Raw genomic sequence first — 17,427 nt, forward strand, 5'->3', positions numbered from 1 at the left:
CCCAACAGAAAGCTAGCTGTGCTAAAGAATGGAAGGTTGCCTTTGCTGAAAAGTCAACTATATATCTGCAGAGGGTATTTAACTGAATAGAAAAATCAGTGGTTTGATCTAGTGTGGCAAATTACATCATATTTGTTGTTCTGTGTGTGCGCAAGGATGCGTCTGTACAGCAGCATTATTTCGAAATAACGGCTGTTATTTCAAAATAACAATGCGAGTGTCTGCACAGCAATACCGTTACTTCAAAATAATTTTGAAATAACGAATGGCTTATCCCAACTTCTGTAAACCTCATTCCATGAGGAATAACGTCTATTCTGAAATAGCTATTTCGGAATAGCAGTAGTGTGGACACTCCACTGCTGCTATTTCAAAATAGCTCCTCCCCAGGGCCATTCAAACTAATTACTTCCCAGTGCCCCCTGGGGCTCTAAATCAAGCTATCACATTCAAGTTAGGGAAGCCTGCCTCAGACTAATTTTGAGGCTTCCCTGCAATGTAGATGTGCTATTTCAAAATAAGCTATTTCAGAGCATTTCTTCTGGAAAAGCTTATTTCAAAATAAGTGTGCAGTGTAGATGTACCCTAAAAGAACAGCACTGTAGATTTCAGATGGCTCTAAGACTTGCTATTTTTAGAAATATGAATGTAGTCCTCAGAAATATACCCTTAAAACTAAAACTTTTGCAACATTTATGGTGAATCTTTGGATTAATCAAAATTTGTATATAATCATGTTGTGTAAAGGGATTCAAATACAGGGCACAATGTTTTGTAGCTATCTGTCTCACATAAAAAGTTAATTAATCAGAGCTGTGTCAATTTTCTTGTGCCATGTCAATTTGCAGCAAGGTAATTAATCACTAATCGCCCAGCATGCAGCAAGCTGTGGGACAATCCACGAGTCATTTATTGTCTTTTTTTCCAAATAAATGGCACACAGAGCCATGAAGAAACACATCTTGCCTTTCATAGTATTTTTATCAACACTTTTGCATGTTGTAATAGACTGTAGCAACAAGCAGCTGTAGTTCAATGGAATATGAATATTAAAGAAACAAATGAGAGCAGATTTATAGGCCATTGCTTTTCTGTTATGTCAGTTTGGAGATTACACCAAGCAAATGAACAGTGAAAAATTACTCTTCCATGTGGAGAATGGTGATTAGACTTGTACATTAATTAGAGATTTTTGTTTTCCTTTTCAATGCATTTCAAATGAGAATGTCCTGTAAGAAACTGTTTGTCCAAAATGCAGATTTATTCATTCCTAAACAACAGTGTCTAATATTAACATGTATTTTGGCACAATGGTAAGGAAATGATTGTTGCAATAATCCCAACTAAACATTTCAAGAATGAATTCACTGTGAATGGAATAAATAAGGGACCCAATTCTGCACACATAGACATCAATGGCAAAACAACCTTAACTTCGTTAGATTAAGGACTGGGTCCTGAGATAAACTTACCAGAGATTGAAAATAGTGGACGCAAAATAATGTTGTTGATATTTTTGTAATCATCCTGTATTTGCTACATGTACAGTGTATACACTTATCCAAAATAAATATGTACTTAAAATCCATTGTATTTTAAAATGGGTACTTATGAAACTTAAATTTGAACGGGGGCACTCTTTGGACTTAAATGCAAAGACCTGGGGCAGGATTCTAAATACTCTGCTTATAATTTCGTGACTGACATCAAAGCAAGATGTATTGGAAAATATATTTGAGATCCTTTGCAATTTAGAAACAATATTAGGTCAACTGAATATTCACAAGAGTGTACATCAACATAATGTCCTTATTCTGTTGCTGAAAATTTCATTCACTGTGATGTTCATTATTCTATCCCTCTTCAGCATGTTACTTATTATACTTCTTTGTTTTTTAATTTGTCCAGCACTTCTGATGGATTTCCTCAACAGGGAACTTTTTAAACCATAGGACTTATATGAATGTAGTTCTTGCCTTTTATCAGATTAAATGTCTTAGAGTAAATTAGCCACAGACTGATTCAACCAAGACGTAACTTTAAAAGACGTTATCAGAAAGTATTTGAGGGCACTCGATAGGAGATGACTTAGTATTTGGTATAGTGTAAGGGATGAGGAATGGTAGATTGGTAGATTCTCTCATCCATTCCAATGGCACACCTTTCTTTACACATATGGCACTCTCATGAAAATTCAAACCAGAACACAAATCCAAAGAATAATTGCCAATTAAAGCAGTTGTATATTTTTATGGCTTTGACGCATAATCTGCTCCCCTGTTGGTTTTTGCATCTGCTACTCTTCCATCTAACCCAAAGCTCTAAAACTTTAATATACAGTTTATAACCCTCAAGTATTTTGTGCTGGTTTGTGTTCCTACTTTTGGGACATCAGTGCTTGCAAATTTGTGCATCTAGTTTTTATTGTGCAATGTTCATATTGAGCTTTTGTGTCTAGATATCATGCTAGACAATTAAGTTCATTTCATACCGAAATGCTTAAGAATAGGTATGTGTTATATCTCTGGGGCGAAATGAAGGTTTCACTAAATTTCAGCTGTGAATTCAGTGGCTAAGTTCTTCTTTTTTGTCCTCATGCCCATATTTGGTTTTTATTTAAGCTCCATTCATTTAAGCTCTATCAATACATCAGCATGAATCCTCTTACATCTATCGGCACAACATGCAGTCTACTACTTAAGTAACAGATCTTCCGTTAGGTTTTGTAACAGAGCATATGTGAAGTGTTTTCTATGGATAAGAAACAACTTTGCGTAGTTGTGATGCTTTGTTTCCTCACCTTTCTCTGACTACAAGACACATTGTTGGTGTGTATTTTAAGGTTGCATCTACCATGGTAATCTGGAAAGGCATAATATAGCCTATTATAATTTATGGGACAAATTCAGTTTTCATTTCAATAATACCACTTCTTTCACTTAGATTCATGTTAAATATCTATGGCAATAAGTTGCAATAGGGACTCCTCCCAATATAATTGCCCCTATGTTTTTTTTCTTTTTTAGCTATGGCACATAATTATTTATATGTTGTCTCTCAAGGCCAAAATAAATACTTCCTGAGTTTGGCCTCTCATTTCTTCTTTTTCTAAATGTTAGATAGTATTAAAATGGTGAAGCTAAATTTCTGTGTAATGTGGAGACTTGGGAACTAATTTCTTTTAGAATGCCGTTCGTGTGTGAATAACGAAGTTGCAAGTTAGCTCCAAGTAGAGAATAATCCCTGCCTATTAGATGAGCTAATGGAACTGTTTCTTTGTCTTGATAATTGGTCATATTCAGGTTTTAGAAACAGTCATGTTTAAGTCATGTTATCTTCTTTGCCAGGGCTGTGGTGAAGGTGAAGTAAACTTTCTTTTCCCCATCACAACATCAGAGAAATCTAGTCAGCCAAAACATTTTGCTAAATACGAGCAGCCTCGTTCAAAAGCAGAAACAGATGTTTCTCACTGTGAGATTCAGATACAATTGACCCACTTCATAACCGCACGTTCACTGGTTGAGCTGCAGCCAGGTTGGCATACTGAGGTGGTGAGGGAGCTTAGTTTTGCAAACTGTGAGTTAGATCTTTGCCTCTCCTGGTGAGTGAATTCTGGCTAGCTGGCACTGGGTTCATTGTTAGCTGAGATTACAGAGGGAAGAGAGGGAATAATTTATTTTTCAGTTCTGTAGCCAAACAGAAAAGTTCAAAAAACAAAACTTGCTTTGTTTTGAGCCAAAATGTATTTTCCACTGACAAAAATTTACCCAATTCAAATTATTACTAATTAAAAATTATTGCTAATTACAAATTATTTTAGCAGGCCCATGCTTAAGGTGTCTCCTAAAGCTGTGTGATAATTCTGCAAATAGACTCTGCTGTCTGGCAACCACAGGTATCCCTGAACTCTTCCAGTATGGTTTATGACCTGGGTTTGCCATGGAACATGCACTAGTGTCATTTGTTTACAAGTCTTTAAGAAATGTTGAAATGACCTAAATGATTATTCGACAGTAACCTTGAATACCATTGTCTACAAATCCCAGTTAAGCTGCTTTGAAAATCAGGATATAGGCCCATCCTATACTCGTATGTAGAGGTATTGGTGAATGAATAAGATGTATGTTTTACACAGGAAAAAATTACGCAGTACATTTACAAAATGAAAAATTACATGAGGTACATTACTTAAATGCTGAGAATAGGTAGAATTTGGTAAACATAGACTGGAACATTTGCCATGAAAAATTCAAAATATTTTAAGCAGGTTAGTGTTGTGTGAACTGGTTTCTTAATAGTTGTGCACAACAATATCTATTTCAAACTTGTTTGACCACTACTTTTGTTTGTAAATGTGCAACTTCCATCAAGTTTAGAAACTGCTGATGCAATGCCAAGAGCAGAACTAAGCTCTAACTGTTTGAATTGTCAGATTTGATCACTTGTCAGTTACACTTGAAAATATAGTGAGACCTGCACATACAATAGGCATTCTCCAGCCTTAAGAATCCACTTTTGGGTGTCCCAAAGACAGTTTCTAGTACCATTTTCTTTAAAATAGTTCAAAATAAACCATTATGAGGCACTGATCTTTGCTGATCCTGTGAGTCACTATTTAGGACAGGTTTCACAGTATTTAAAACACAGTATTATTTGTCTTGGGCAAAGCCTGAAGTCTTTTCTTACTTTTTATTTAGTCCTTGCTCAAGCAAAAATCTTGTCAATCTTTGAATGTTCTATTTAAGTAAACATTAACTGATACAATAGTAACTTCTACGAGTGTGGACACAACAGAGAATGTTTATTCACAGGCTTGTTTAGCCTTGGGTGGAATCTGAGATTCCTGCTGTTAATGCCAATGAGACCAGGGTGTAAAACATGACTGTGAACTTGTTAACATCCTGTCCATGTGAGAATTTACAGCTGTTACTTAACATATTAGAATGTTGTTTAAAATTCCACTGTGTGCAACTTCTAAATGAAGAGAGTAGAGGTTCTCCGGAGTAAAAACTGAGAGCTAGGTGAGATGTGGATGCACAGTGGAAGTGGGGAGGGCTAGAAATGATTCCTCAGGGAGTGCAAGGTCTGCTCCTTCACACTCTCCTCAGGGTGCCTGGGCCTGGTTTCTTTTCTCAAGTACTAGACAGTTATTTTAGGGCAATAATATGCAGCCCACAAGGCCATAGTAGATGCAACAAAATACAGGACTATGTAGCACTTTAAAGACTAACAGGATGGTTTATTGGATGATGAGCTTTCGTGGGCCAGACCCACTTCCTCAGATCAAATAGTGGAGGAAAATAGTCACAGCCATATATACCAAAGGATACAATTTAAAAAAATGAACACATATGAAAAGGACAAATCACATTTCAGAACAGAATGTGATTTGTCCTTTTCATATGTGTTCATTTTTTTTTTATTGTATCCTTTGGTATATATGGCTGTGACTATTTTCTTCCACTATTTGATCTGAGGAAGTGGGTCTGGCCCACGAAAGCTCATCATCTAATAAACCATCTTGTTAGTCTTTAAAGTGCTACATAGTCCTGTATTTTGTTTCAGCTACACCAGACTAACACGGCTACATTTCTATCACTATAGTAGATGCAGTGCATCTCTGTGTGTCTGGGAGGCAGCCCCATAAGGCAGTGTGCTACCTCTTACTACAGCACTTGTCTACAAGTGACAATTGAGCCTTGAGTTGAGAAGCTCAGGATCTGGCCATCTGTGATTAGTTTTTTCATGTGAACTTACTGTTGTGAAGTCTTATTTGTGAGACTTTAAAGGGATTCACCCCCAAAAAAGAAAATTGCTAGTTTAGAACAATGAAAGCACGACTATAACATGCTGATGTGTGTACAAAAGTGCTTCTGATAATTACTGGAATTCCAGGGACATAAAATGGGTTTTCATTTGTCCCTGGTAAAAGATTCTTGCAACATGTTCCAAGTCGTTTTATTACCTTTTTTTTTTGTTAAGTCTTATATGTACTCTGTTGCAAAATGAGCAGCAATATATTACAACCTGTAAATACTCTCTGCTAATTTTTTTTATGATAGCAGAAAGAAGTATAAAACTGAATACCAGATTTGCATTTTTAAAAGAATGTTCTCCTTTTGCTATATTGCTATAGCACTATTTTATGTTGTATCTCAACATCTAAATCCTAGGAGAATTACTGTTAAACCTGCTTGTCGCTGAGAGGGATCGTGTAAATCCTGGAAGGTACTATAGTAAGGCGATAATGGATAGGTCACCATAATTACAGTATATTCTTTCATACAAGCAGCCAGTTGCTTCTGCACATTGTAAATTTTTCATTTTCTTTTCAAATTCAGTGTTTCTGTTAAAACTTAATATTAAAACTGATGAATATTAATATTAAAACTGATGAAAGACATATCTGGAGTCAAGCACATCCATCTTTCCGCTTTAAAATAGTAAGCATTTTATGTATCATTACCTCTATTCATTTGCCTTTATTAGAGTGTGCTGGGTAATATTTGTTTTATTCACTTTCATTATTTGCATACTGAGACAAATTCAGCCCTGGTGTAACACTGCTGAAGCAATTTGAGTTACACCAGAGGTGAATTTAGTTCCCTGTCTCTCATTGATGTGCTTGCTGTTCAAAACATACCTGTTCTAATATTTGCAAGCAATGCCTATCACAAAAGAAATTTAGGTAATCCAACACATGCATCTAAAAACTTGAAAAAAATAAGGAAAGCAGAAAGCTTATTTTAAAAGTTTTATATGGACTAAAGTTATAGACATTTTACATAAACCCTTGTCCCCAAAACGCTTATACTTTGAATGGTTAGAATTTAAATGTTGAAAATATTGTAAAGTCTTATATTGAATTAAAATTTATGTGGAAATTTAAGATGAACATAGTTGAGGGATTCTCTTGCCCCTCATCTGTACCATTGCTGATAGGGAAGAGTGTTATTTTGTTTCATTGAGATACTTATAGATAATACAACTTTGGGTGGACTAAAATGTAGCAAGTGGCAGGTACCTATATGATCAAACTGTGTCCCCAGACAAAGGAAACCTGAGCTCTCCTTGAAAGGACACTCTATTTTTCTGACCTCTTCTTTCACCCAAGTTACTTTCTTTAGACATTTGATAATGATTGAATAGACCAGTAAAATCTTATGCAATCTCAATGGCTTAACTCTTATCTTTGGTACTAGAAGCTTTACTTTAAGCAGGGTAATTTTATTTCCCCTGAGAGTCTTCCCTCAAGGGATTAATTTCCTCTAATATTGTGGGCTACCATTAATCAACTTGCTTCTTTTGAGCAAGGTTCCCCTAAGGGAGCGACAGCGAACTACGGTAGTTTTTTCCCCCCCTAAACTAGTTGGCTGCCTCCTTTTTTTTCTTGAAACAATTTTTCCGTAAGAAAGTCTGGTGTTTTGTGAAAGAGTGACAATTTTGCTTGGTTAGTAGCTCCCACCCTTCCTTGTTATAGACAAGCTTGAATACACACAAACTGTGTGCTATGTTTTCACTATGTTATCTTCTTTTAAATTGGAACAATCAGCATGACTGGAGATCTTTATGTTTTCTTTGTGTTTCCCATAGTGCCAGGCTTCCCTTACCCTGCTGCAACTGCAGCTGCTGCTTACAGAGGTGCACATCTAAGAGGTCGAGGTCGCACAGTGTACAACACGTTTCGTGCAGCAGCCCCCCCTCCTCCAATTCCAGCCTATGGCGGGTAAGTGGCTCAGTCTCTTTTACCTGTTACAATACATCCCCAAAGGCTATGAACTGTTTATGAGTGCAGTGCATGCTGGTCTTGTCTTACCACAGAAACCAACACAGCATGCAACCAATCTAACTGCCTGAAGTGGTGCACCTTGCACAGAGTATTGAAAAATGACTGTAATTTGTACTGTCATGGTTGGTGGCTTTAAGCATTTTATATGTCACATGTTGTTATGTAAATTCTCTTAGAGACCGAATGCTACAGAACAGAGAAATTTACAGCTAAAAGTGTATTTTTCGTGATTGCAAACATCTGGTTATTAAGGAGGTCGGATGAAGTAAACTTTCTTTTTTTTTTTTCAAATTCAAATTCTCCTACAGAAAGTTATCTCAGGAAACCTAGAGGGAGTATGTGTTTATTTTATTTATGTGTTTATTGTACATAAAAATCAGCTTTGTTTCATAGTTTCATAGTAACATATCTTCACCGACATTTACTGAAAACCTAGTTGCAAAATAAACACACTGAAATCTATATTAAATTAGAACTTAATAAACTGCATTCATCTAATTAGGAACATCTTAATCTTTTGAAGAGTGAGAGGTAATTATGGGGAGGATGGAGGATCTTCACAGCTCCTTTTGGCCCCTGAAAATGTTGAAACAATATTTGATCATTGCACGTGGCCATGAAAACACACTTATGTTAAGACTTGATTCTGTCAGAGGACTCCTAGAATTTGCAGAATCTTGTTGTTGAAGTAGAGGGTGTGTCCAGCCTCCCAGCCCAAAACAGCCTACCATTAAAAACAGGCCATCGTTTGTAGATCTCACATTACCCACTATGTCATTCTGATAAGTGGCTTGTATTTGTGACTGGTTGGACACAGTTCTCATTAAACATTGTGTCCTGCTAGGCAAAAATGCAGGCCAGTTACTAGATAGGTTCCTAAGTACGTGCAGTCAGGTACTGCCCTGACCCGCAGCCTCTGGAGATATCAGGCACTGGCTACCTGATACTTCATCTGCATCTGGCTTTGTCACCTACCAAGAAAGAAACAGAGCAGTTATAGTGAGCTTTTTCATTAGAAGAAATTAAGTAATCAGCCACCAAATACATTTATTAAATTGCTTCCTGGGGTGGTTTGTGCAATGCAGCAAAAAGAAAATCTGCCATGTATCTAATGTAGAAGGACAGAAAGATTTTTGCTATGATTGGCTGCAGCTATCTTTTCCAGTACCAAACCAATGACAAGCAAGTGAGTGAAGGGAATCCTTGCTGGGATTGGAGCAGGCTTAGCCTCCCTTCCCCATAATGACAAATCTGGGCCATCTTGGTCTCACCCAGTTACACAAATCCATAAAGGCTACCAGACTCATCTACTTCTACATAATATGGCAACAGTTCATGTCCCCCCCTCCACTGACCCTGACAGACAGGATGTTTAGGAATCTGTGAGCTGAATAACCAACACTTCATTCCCTGGCCTTTATGGGTATTTCTGCATTGTGCCTGGGAGCAAGACTTGTACTAGCTTAACTGAAGTTAGCCCACTAAAAATAGCAGTATAGATGTTGTGACCACAGCAAAGGCTCAGACTAGCCACTTGAGATCAAATCCAATGCAGTGGGTGGACTTGAGTGTCCAAGCTGTTACCTGAACCACAATATCATAAGAACATAAGAACGGCCATACTGGGTCAGACCAAAGGTCCATCTAGCCCAGTATCCTGTTTACCGACAGTGGCCAGCACCAGGTGCCCCAGAGAGGGTGGACCGAAGACAATGATCAAGCAATTTGTCTCCTGCCATCCCTCTCCAGCCTCTGACAGACAGAGGCCAAGGACACCATTTTATCCCCTGGCTAATAGCCTTTTATGGACCTAACCTCCATGAAATTATTTAGCTTCTCTTTAAACTCTATTATGGTCCTAGCCTTCCCAGCCTCCTCTGGCAAGGAGTTCCACAGGTTGACTACACGCTGTGTGAAGAAGAACTTTCTTTTATTAGTTTTAAACCTGCTCCCCATTATGTTCTTATGTTAAGTTACAGAAAGAAAACAACCAAGAATGGGAAACTCATGGATTGCAAACACCAACAAAAGATCAAGTAGGAAACCCTTTAATGGGGCCCAAGCACAGCACGTCCCACAAAACCACGTCTAATGGTCAAGCATCTGTTCTGCCCCATAATGCTAATGATGGTGAGAATGTGGGTAAAATGTCACAGATGCTGGTTTACTTCCCTGGGCCTGCTCATCAATTATTATTGGAAACCAGTCTGTCAGTCATTTTGGTCTGCATATTAGTCCCTGCATATTATCTCCTGAAGCATGCTGGGTGGGTGGGAAGAAGGGCACCCATATCCTCCTTCTCCCAAACTGCAGAAGTAATGACCTAGCTTAAAATGGTCAGGCTGAATTACATTCATAGAATTAGAATAATACGATATTAAGGCTGCTTCATTGAAATTGCAAGAAGTCACACAATGTGAATGTCAAGGTTTCTACAAAAAAATTAACTTGCCCACATTGCATATCTTACATATTTTAGTATATATTTAACAACAGAAAAAGTTATCTAGATTAGGGATGTGATAGTGTAGTCAATGAATCAATTAACTGATAAACAGAAGTTTATAGATTATTGCTATAGACTACATGCATTCCCTCCTTGCCCTCCCTTCCCCCCAAGCCAGTACATTTTTTAGTAGGCTGGCCAGCTTCCTGTCTCAGTCCTGGCTTGCTAAATGTCCGGGACCTCTCCCACTGCGGCTCTGCATTTAAAGTGTGTTAGAAATAGGCGGGCAGGCAACCTAGCTCAGTTCTGGCTCATGCTGGGTCCGGGAGCTCAGACACACTTCCCCTCTGGACTGGTGCTGCTGCCACCCTTGTATCAAAGGCAGCAGCACAGGGTGATTTGTTTTTAAACTGGCTCTTCTTGTGGACTAGGTCCTGCCTGGAACCCTGCTCTGCTGCCTCTGTATCTGAGGCAGCAGTACAGAATGGCAGAGGCTCCTCAGGAGTGCAATCAGATTGCACTGGCTGCCGCTCCTGCCCCTGGGGTTATACAATAGTTGAGTAACTGATAAGAATTCTGATAGAAATGTAGCCGTGTTAGTCTTGTGTAGCTGAAACAAAATACAGGACTGTGTAGCACTTTAAAGACTAACAAGATGGTTTATTAGATGATGAGGTTTCATGGGGCAGACCCACTTCCACAGATCAAATAGTGGAAGAAAATTGGCACAACCATATTTAATTGTATCCTTTGTTATATATGGTTGTGCCAATTTTCTTCCACTATTTGATCTGAGGAAGTGGGTCTGGCCCACGAAAGCTCATCACCTAATAAACCATCTTGTTAGTCTTTAAAGTGCTACATAGACCTGTATTTTGATAAGAATTCATGAGGTTACTCGACTATTCGATTAACTGATATTTAACATCCCTAATCTAGAAACACAGACTGACAAAAACAGAAATAGAGGTTCAACCTCACCAAGCTAATGGTGCTTTTGAAATCTTATGTTGTTATGCTGTTAACAACACTAAGTTATTTTACATTATATATTTTTTTCTAATTAACATATTAAAAAAACACTATCAGCAGATATTGGATTCAGGGGAGGAGGGAAAATAGTGCAACTATTCCTAGCTCTGGTTAAAAACTAAGTTCCACCCACTCACTGAGTTTGTCAAAAATTACTCACTGAACTGAAGATTGTGCTGATGATGTTGAAAATATGATTGTGCATTTTGGTTTGCTTCACCAATCAAAAATGCTTGTGAACCCTTTGACATTGTGGATGTCAAAGGGTACCCTAGACGTACCCTAACAGTGTCTATTAACCAGGACTAGAAGGGATGGTTTCTAGTCTCTATTTGCAAAAAACTAGGAATGGGCAAAAAGATCACTTGGTGATTTCCTGTCTGTTCATTCCCTCGGAAGAAGCTGAGATTGGCAATTGCTGGAAAGCGGCACACTGGGCTGGCAGGGTCATTGATCTGATCCAGTATGGCCATCCTTATGTTCTTACATGCCCAGCTTCTCGCAGGTATGCCTTCCCAGGATCCTAATCTTCCTCAGATTTCTCCGTAGGAGAGTCCTTCTTTCTTCTCCATTCCTGCCACTGTTTCCGTCATGTTTTGTCACTGCTATTGCTCTCCATTGTTTCTCTATTTGACACCAACATCCAGTTTGCCTCACTGACAGTTTACAATTAAGATTTGAAGCTGACAATAGGGAGACAAATTATTTGGATCCTAGAGAGTTTCTGACAGTAGGAAGATGAGGTAGATTACTACTCCAGTCAAAAGTCCTACTCTACTGTCCCTTTCAGTTGCTTGGAAACTATTACCAGGCTAGCAAACTTTCCCAGGTCCTTGAAATTATTGTAAGACAGACAGTTATATAAGGGCTAATCTACTATATACTCCAGTAACTGAGCCGATGACAATTATCTCACCGGAAAATAAATGTACCTCTCATATACACTTGCACTTTGTATATTGAACAGGTAAACATTAAATTAAAATTATATGGTTGAGTCTTACATGTCTGTGTTATAAATCACAGAACAGTGCACCTACTTTAAAATTAAAATTTGGTTCTTAGAAATGAACGTGGTGCTTTTGAGGCATAACCATGCATACCTAATTAATGGCTCTTTCACTTGAGAGTTAGGCATTTCTGCAACTCATGGAAATAACTTCCGTTTTGTTAACTCATGGAAAATATTTTGGTTTTGCCATTCTGAGCATCGCTTTAAAATGGTGCAATGTTGAGCTTGTGGAAAACTTACCCTGCTTCTTTCTGTGCTGCAAAAGTCCTCTTTGAAATGTAACAGGAGTCAGGTTCAGTCTGGGTGATCAAGGAGGATGCTGAAATTTACAATACTGCATTTGGCAGGAATCGTATCAGTTCGAGACCATGTTGTGGGAGAAATAGTGGGAAAAGCAGTTGGTATGGATGTAGATGTCTTGCTAGTAGAAGGCAGGTCAATGTCCTTGTGTCCAAGGCAGGACTTAGCTAGGAAGATGGGTTTAATTATGTGCTTCTCTTAGGGGAAGCACAACTGATCCTTGTTATAATATTGGAAACTATGCTTGTTTGGCAGCTCAGCTGAGGAGAACTTTTTTTTTTTTTTTTTTGTGAACTGGACACACTTCCCTGTTCATTCGCCTCCTTTCCCAATAGCTTGTATTCTGAGGATTGGCATTTATCTATTTGACCATTCGAAGCATCCATTCTCCTGTCAGTGCCAAAACAGATGTCATCTGTACCAGCCACAGTGCACATCCCACAGACAGTACTGGAGTAAACGGAATGAGACCAGCTTTTCTGCCTTTGTACTTGGGAGTGGTGGATGGCCTGCTCTGTTCTGGGCCCTTGGGGAGTCATGGTGATGCTCCACACGCCTCCTAGAAGAGAAAAAGCATCTCTTTGAGTGCTGGATTGGCTGTGATTAGTCTTTAGTGCTTTTCCTCTAAAGATCAGAGGAAGGATAATGGTCCTGTCTTCTCTATAGAGAAGATGTGTGTCTGGTGATTAATCAGTGGCTAGCACCAGTTCTGAAGTAGTTTAAGGGGCCGCAGGGAGCTGAAATGTTCCTCAGTCTTTGTTTCATGAGACTGAGACGTTGCTGTAAACAAAGGGGCCTGGCAACTTGTGTTCTCTTTGAATGACTGTCAGACAGAGTACTTTTCTTTAGTATGCTCCTCTTCCTGCAACAGTCATTGGCTACGTCTAGACTGGCATGATTTTTCGGAAATGCTTTTAACGGAAAAGTTTTCCATTAAAATCATTTTCGGAAAAGAGCGTCTAGATTGGCACGGACGCTTTTCCGCATCCTTGCCAATCTAGACGCGCTTTTCCGCAAAAAAGCCCCGATCGCCATTTTCGCGACCGGGGCTTTTTTGCGGAAAATAAATCTGAGCTGTCTACACTGGCCCTTTTGCACAAAAGTTTTGCGCAAAAGGACTTTTGCCCGAATGGGAGCAGCATAGTATTTCCGCAAGAACACTGACAATCTTACATGAGATCGTCAGTGCTTTTGCGGAAATTCAAGAGGCCAGTGTAGACAGCTGGCAAGTTTTTCTGGAAAAGTGGCTGATTTTCCGGAAAAATTGGCCAGTCTAGACACAGCATTGAGTGTGAGGTTGCTATTTCAGATAGCCACGCCGCTGAAAGACAGGGCTTAAAGCTTGGGGAGGGCATAGCATAGATTTACTAACAAAAGATAAATAATATTACTAAAGTTAACTAACTAAAGGGTACTACTAAGCTAAAACTAACTATTTATAAAACACACACACACACATAGCACTGTAGGATGGTGACCATGAGGGAAAAAAGTAAAGGGAGATTCAATTCAGGCCATGGTTGATATGAAGAAACTAGGGTTTGGTGAGGGGAGTGCACCTGCCTGGTCAGGACAGTATTGGTTGTCCCACCATCATGGTCAGCTGTAGCATCCAAGTCTGAACAATATGCATCTCATGGCATGGTTGCAGTACAGTTAGATCAGTTGGAAAAGAGCTGTTCAGAGGCAATCCACCAAGTTCTACTTAATAGTAGGAAGTACTAAATCAACCTCTTTGGGCAAGTGGGAGATGCTTTTCAGTTCGGTCATTGGCTCAGGGAATTTGGTCAGTACTAGTCTGGATTCAGGACGTTAGAGATTACCTGTTCTAGTTTAAATAATCAGGCTTGTCTCTCAGCAAGGAGGTCCATGAACTGCAGGCCTTAAAGTCAAAACCTCCCTTCAAGTCACATCCAAATTTTTGATAAATGTTGTTTCAGCTTTTCACCTTAGCCACACAACATGCTTGCCTATATTTTCCCCCAAGATACACTTGAATGCAGATGAACAATGACTTCATACCTTAGATATACAGCAAACTTTGGTGTTTTATCATTTTGATTATCATCTGGGCTTTTGCTACAACACAACCTGCAATTTTTTTCTAATATGCATTTGCAGTGGAAGCAGTAAAACAAATATAATACACATTTAACCAATAAAATACAAATAGAAACACAAGAAATCCCATACCAGGTAATACTAGTGGTCCAGCTGTGAAAATAGCCATTACCAGATGCTTCAGAGGAAGGTACAAAAATCCTCATAATAGTTGATTATGAAATAGCATACCTATAGAGAAAGCCTCTTCCTAACCCCCTGGCAGTTAGTGGAAGGTTTATATCCTGAAGCTTATTCCTCCATGCATCTGACAAAGTGGGTTTTACTCATGGAAGTTTATTCCCTAATTAATCTGTTAGGGTATGTCTACAGACATTAGTTCGAACTAACTTTCATAGGTGCTACACTAGCGCTCCGCTAGTTCGAACTTAATTCGAACTAGCGGAGCGCTTAGTTCGAACTAGGAAAACCTCATTTTACGAGGATTAAGCCTAGTTCAAACTAGCTAGTTCGAATTAAGGGCTGTGTAGCCCCTTAATTCGAACTAGTGGGAGGCTAGTCCTCCCCAGGTTTCCCTGGTGGCCACTCTGGCCAATACCAGGGAAACTCTATTGCCCCTCTCCCGGCCCCGGACTCCTTAAAGGGGCACGGGCTGGCTACGGTGCCCGTGCCAGGTGCAAGCCTGCCAGCACCCAGCCAGCAGACCCTGCACCTGGCACAGCTCGAGCCAGCCACCCGATGCCCCCCCAGCCCTCCCCCTCTTCCCAGGACCAGGCTGGCAGCTCCCGGGAGCTTGCCCGGGACCACAAGAGGCGGGCACCTGCCTGGGCTAGTGCGGACATCGTGGACCTCGCCCACGACCTCCGCACTAGGCACAGGAAAGTGGCCGGCTAGGGCAGGAGAGCTGCCAGCCTGGCCACCCAGGAGCAGGTGTGCATGAAAATCAAGGGGGTCCACTGAGACCTCCGAGCCTGAGCCCTGAGCTTACAATGGCCGTACTGGGTCAGACCAAAGTCCATCTAGCCCAGTAGCCTGTCTGCCGGCAGTGGCCAACCCTAGGGACCTTGGAGGGGATGGACCGAAGACAGTGACCAAGCCATTTGTCTTGTGCCATCCCTCTCCAGCCTTCCACAAACCTTGGGCAGGGACACCACTCCTACCCCCTGGCTAATACCACTCCATGGACCCAACCTCCATGACTTGATCTCATGTCCCTTTAAACTCTGTTCTAGTTCTAGCCTTCACAGCCTCCTGCAGCAAGGAGTTCCACAGGTTGACTCTTTGCTTTGTGAAGAACAACTTTCTGTTACTAGTTTGAAGCCTGCTACCCATTCCTTTCCTTTGGTGTCCTCTAGTCCTTCTTTATGGGAACTAATAAAGAACTTTTCTGTATGCACCCTCTCCACCCAACTCCTGCTTTTAGAGACCTCTATCCTGTCCCCCCTCCGTCTCCTGTTTTCTAAGCTGAAAAGTCCCAGTCTCTTTAGCCTCTCTTCATATGGGACCTGTTCCCAACCCTTGATCATTGTAGTTGCCCTCCCCTCTCCCACCCTCTCTCTTCCCCTCTCCCACCTCCTTTTCCCAGTCTCCCCCAGTTTTGTTCAATAAAGACAGATTCCATTTTTGAACACAATTGTCCTTTATTTTGTACATCAAGAAAAGGGGCTAGGGAAGTGTAAGTGGAAGGAGGTGAGGGAGGAATGGGGCACGAGCCCCCGATGGGGAGGACTGGGCTGGCTCTGCGGGCTTCTGGGGGTGGAAGCTCTCCTGCAACCCCCCAATTACCCCCTCTCCCCAGATGGCAGCCTGCGGCAAGTGCAGCCGGGCTGATGGCCGAGTGCTGTGATGTTCCCAGTGTGGGTACTCCGGGCAATCCAAGCCAGGACTGCTTTGCAAGCGGGGCACCCCTGAGAACTGTCTGTCCGGGGTGGGGGTCGGGTCCCTTTAAGCGCATCCCTTGGCTAGCCTGAGACAGCATCTTCACGCTCTAAGTCCTCCTCTGATGCCCTGCCGGCACTGCTTCCGGCCATCCTTAAGCCCGGTTCAGGGTCCACTTAATGTGGACATGCTAGTTCGAATTAGCAAAATGCTAATTCGAACTAGTTTTTAGTTCTAGATGCGTTAGTTCGAATTAGCTTAGTTCGAATTAACGTTGTAGTGTAGACGTACCCTCTGTCTTTAAGTTGCCACAGGACTCCTCATTGTGTATCCTGAAGTCAAATTCAACCAATATAATGGATATTCTCAATATTTTTTTCTTAATTTTGCTGTCCGAATATTATTTTTGCATGCAGTGCGGTCCAGGTAACATTGCCGAAATCTTAGGGCTTGGAATAAAACAGAAGGGAGATGTAGGAGGAGCATCTCTAACTTACTGCATTGGTATAATTTACTGCCGGGACCTTCATACACCCTTCATCTTGGCCATGTTTCTCCTCCATCTTCAAGATGTGCCCTCTTTCTTCACTTTTGGATATAAGGGGAAGAGGCTGGCACAGGAGTCAGTGACAATGGCTGAATATTCCTCCATAAAGATTTCACTTTTTCTGATTTTCCTGAACGCCAATAAAGTTTAAATAATAAAAACACTTTTGTGTACCTCTCCCAGGATTACACTTCTAACTAACACTAGCACTTCTATCCACCCGTTTTTTAAATGGAGCAGTTCCTACATCTGAAGTCAAATAACATAACCACTACTAAGTCCTGTCATGGCTCATGTTCAATTCAGAGTGCATTCATTTATACATTTATTTTGAAAATAGTTATTTGTCAGTCTCGTGCTCT

General features: G+C 40.4%; 1 protein-coding gene across 14 annotated transcripts in view; it reads left to right on the forward strand.

The window, feature by feature from the left end:
- Positions 1-17,427, forward strand: part of RBFOX1 (RNA binding fox-1 homolog 1) — a 2,643,423-nt gene that overhangs the window by 2,568,176 nt on the left and 57,820 nt on the right. For all 14 annotated transcript variants that reach the window (XM_014574331.3, XM_014574332.3, XM_014574335.3 and 11 more), the window contains one exon: positions 7,594-7,726. In XM_014574331.3, the coding sequence (XP_014429817.2) occupies positions 7,594-7,726 (133 nt within the window). The remainder of the gene's footprint in view (positions 1-7,593; positions 7,727-17,427) is intronic.

The sequence above is a fragment of the Pelodiscus sinensis genome, chromosome 16 (genome assembly GCF_049634645.1).
Source record: "Pelodiscus sinensis isolate JC-2024 chromosome 16, ASM4963464v1, whole genome shotgun sequence".
NCBI lineage: Eukaryota > Metazoa > Chordata > Testudines > Trionychidae > Pelodiscus > Pelodiscus sinensis.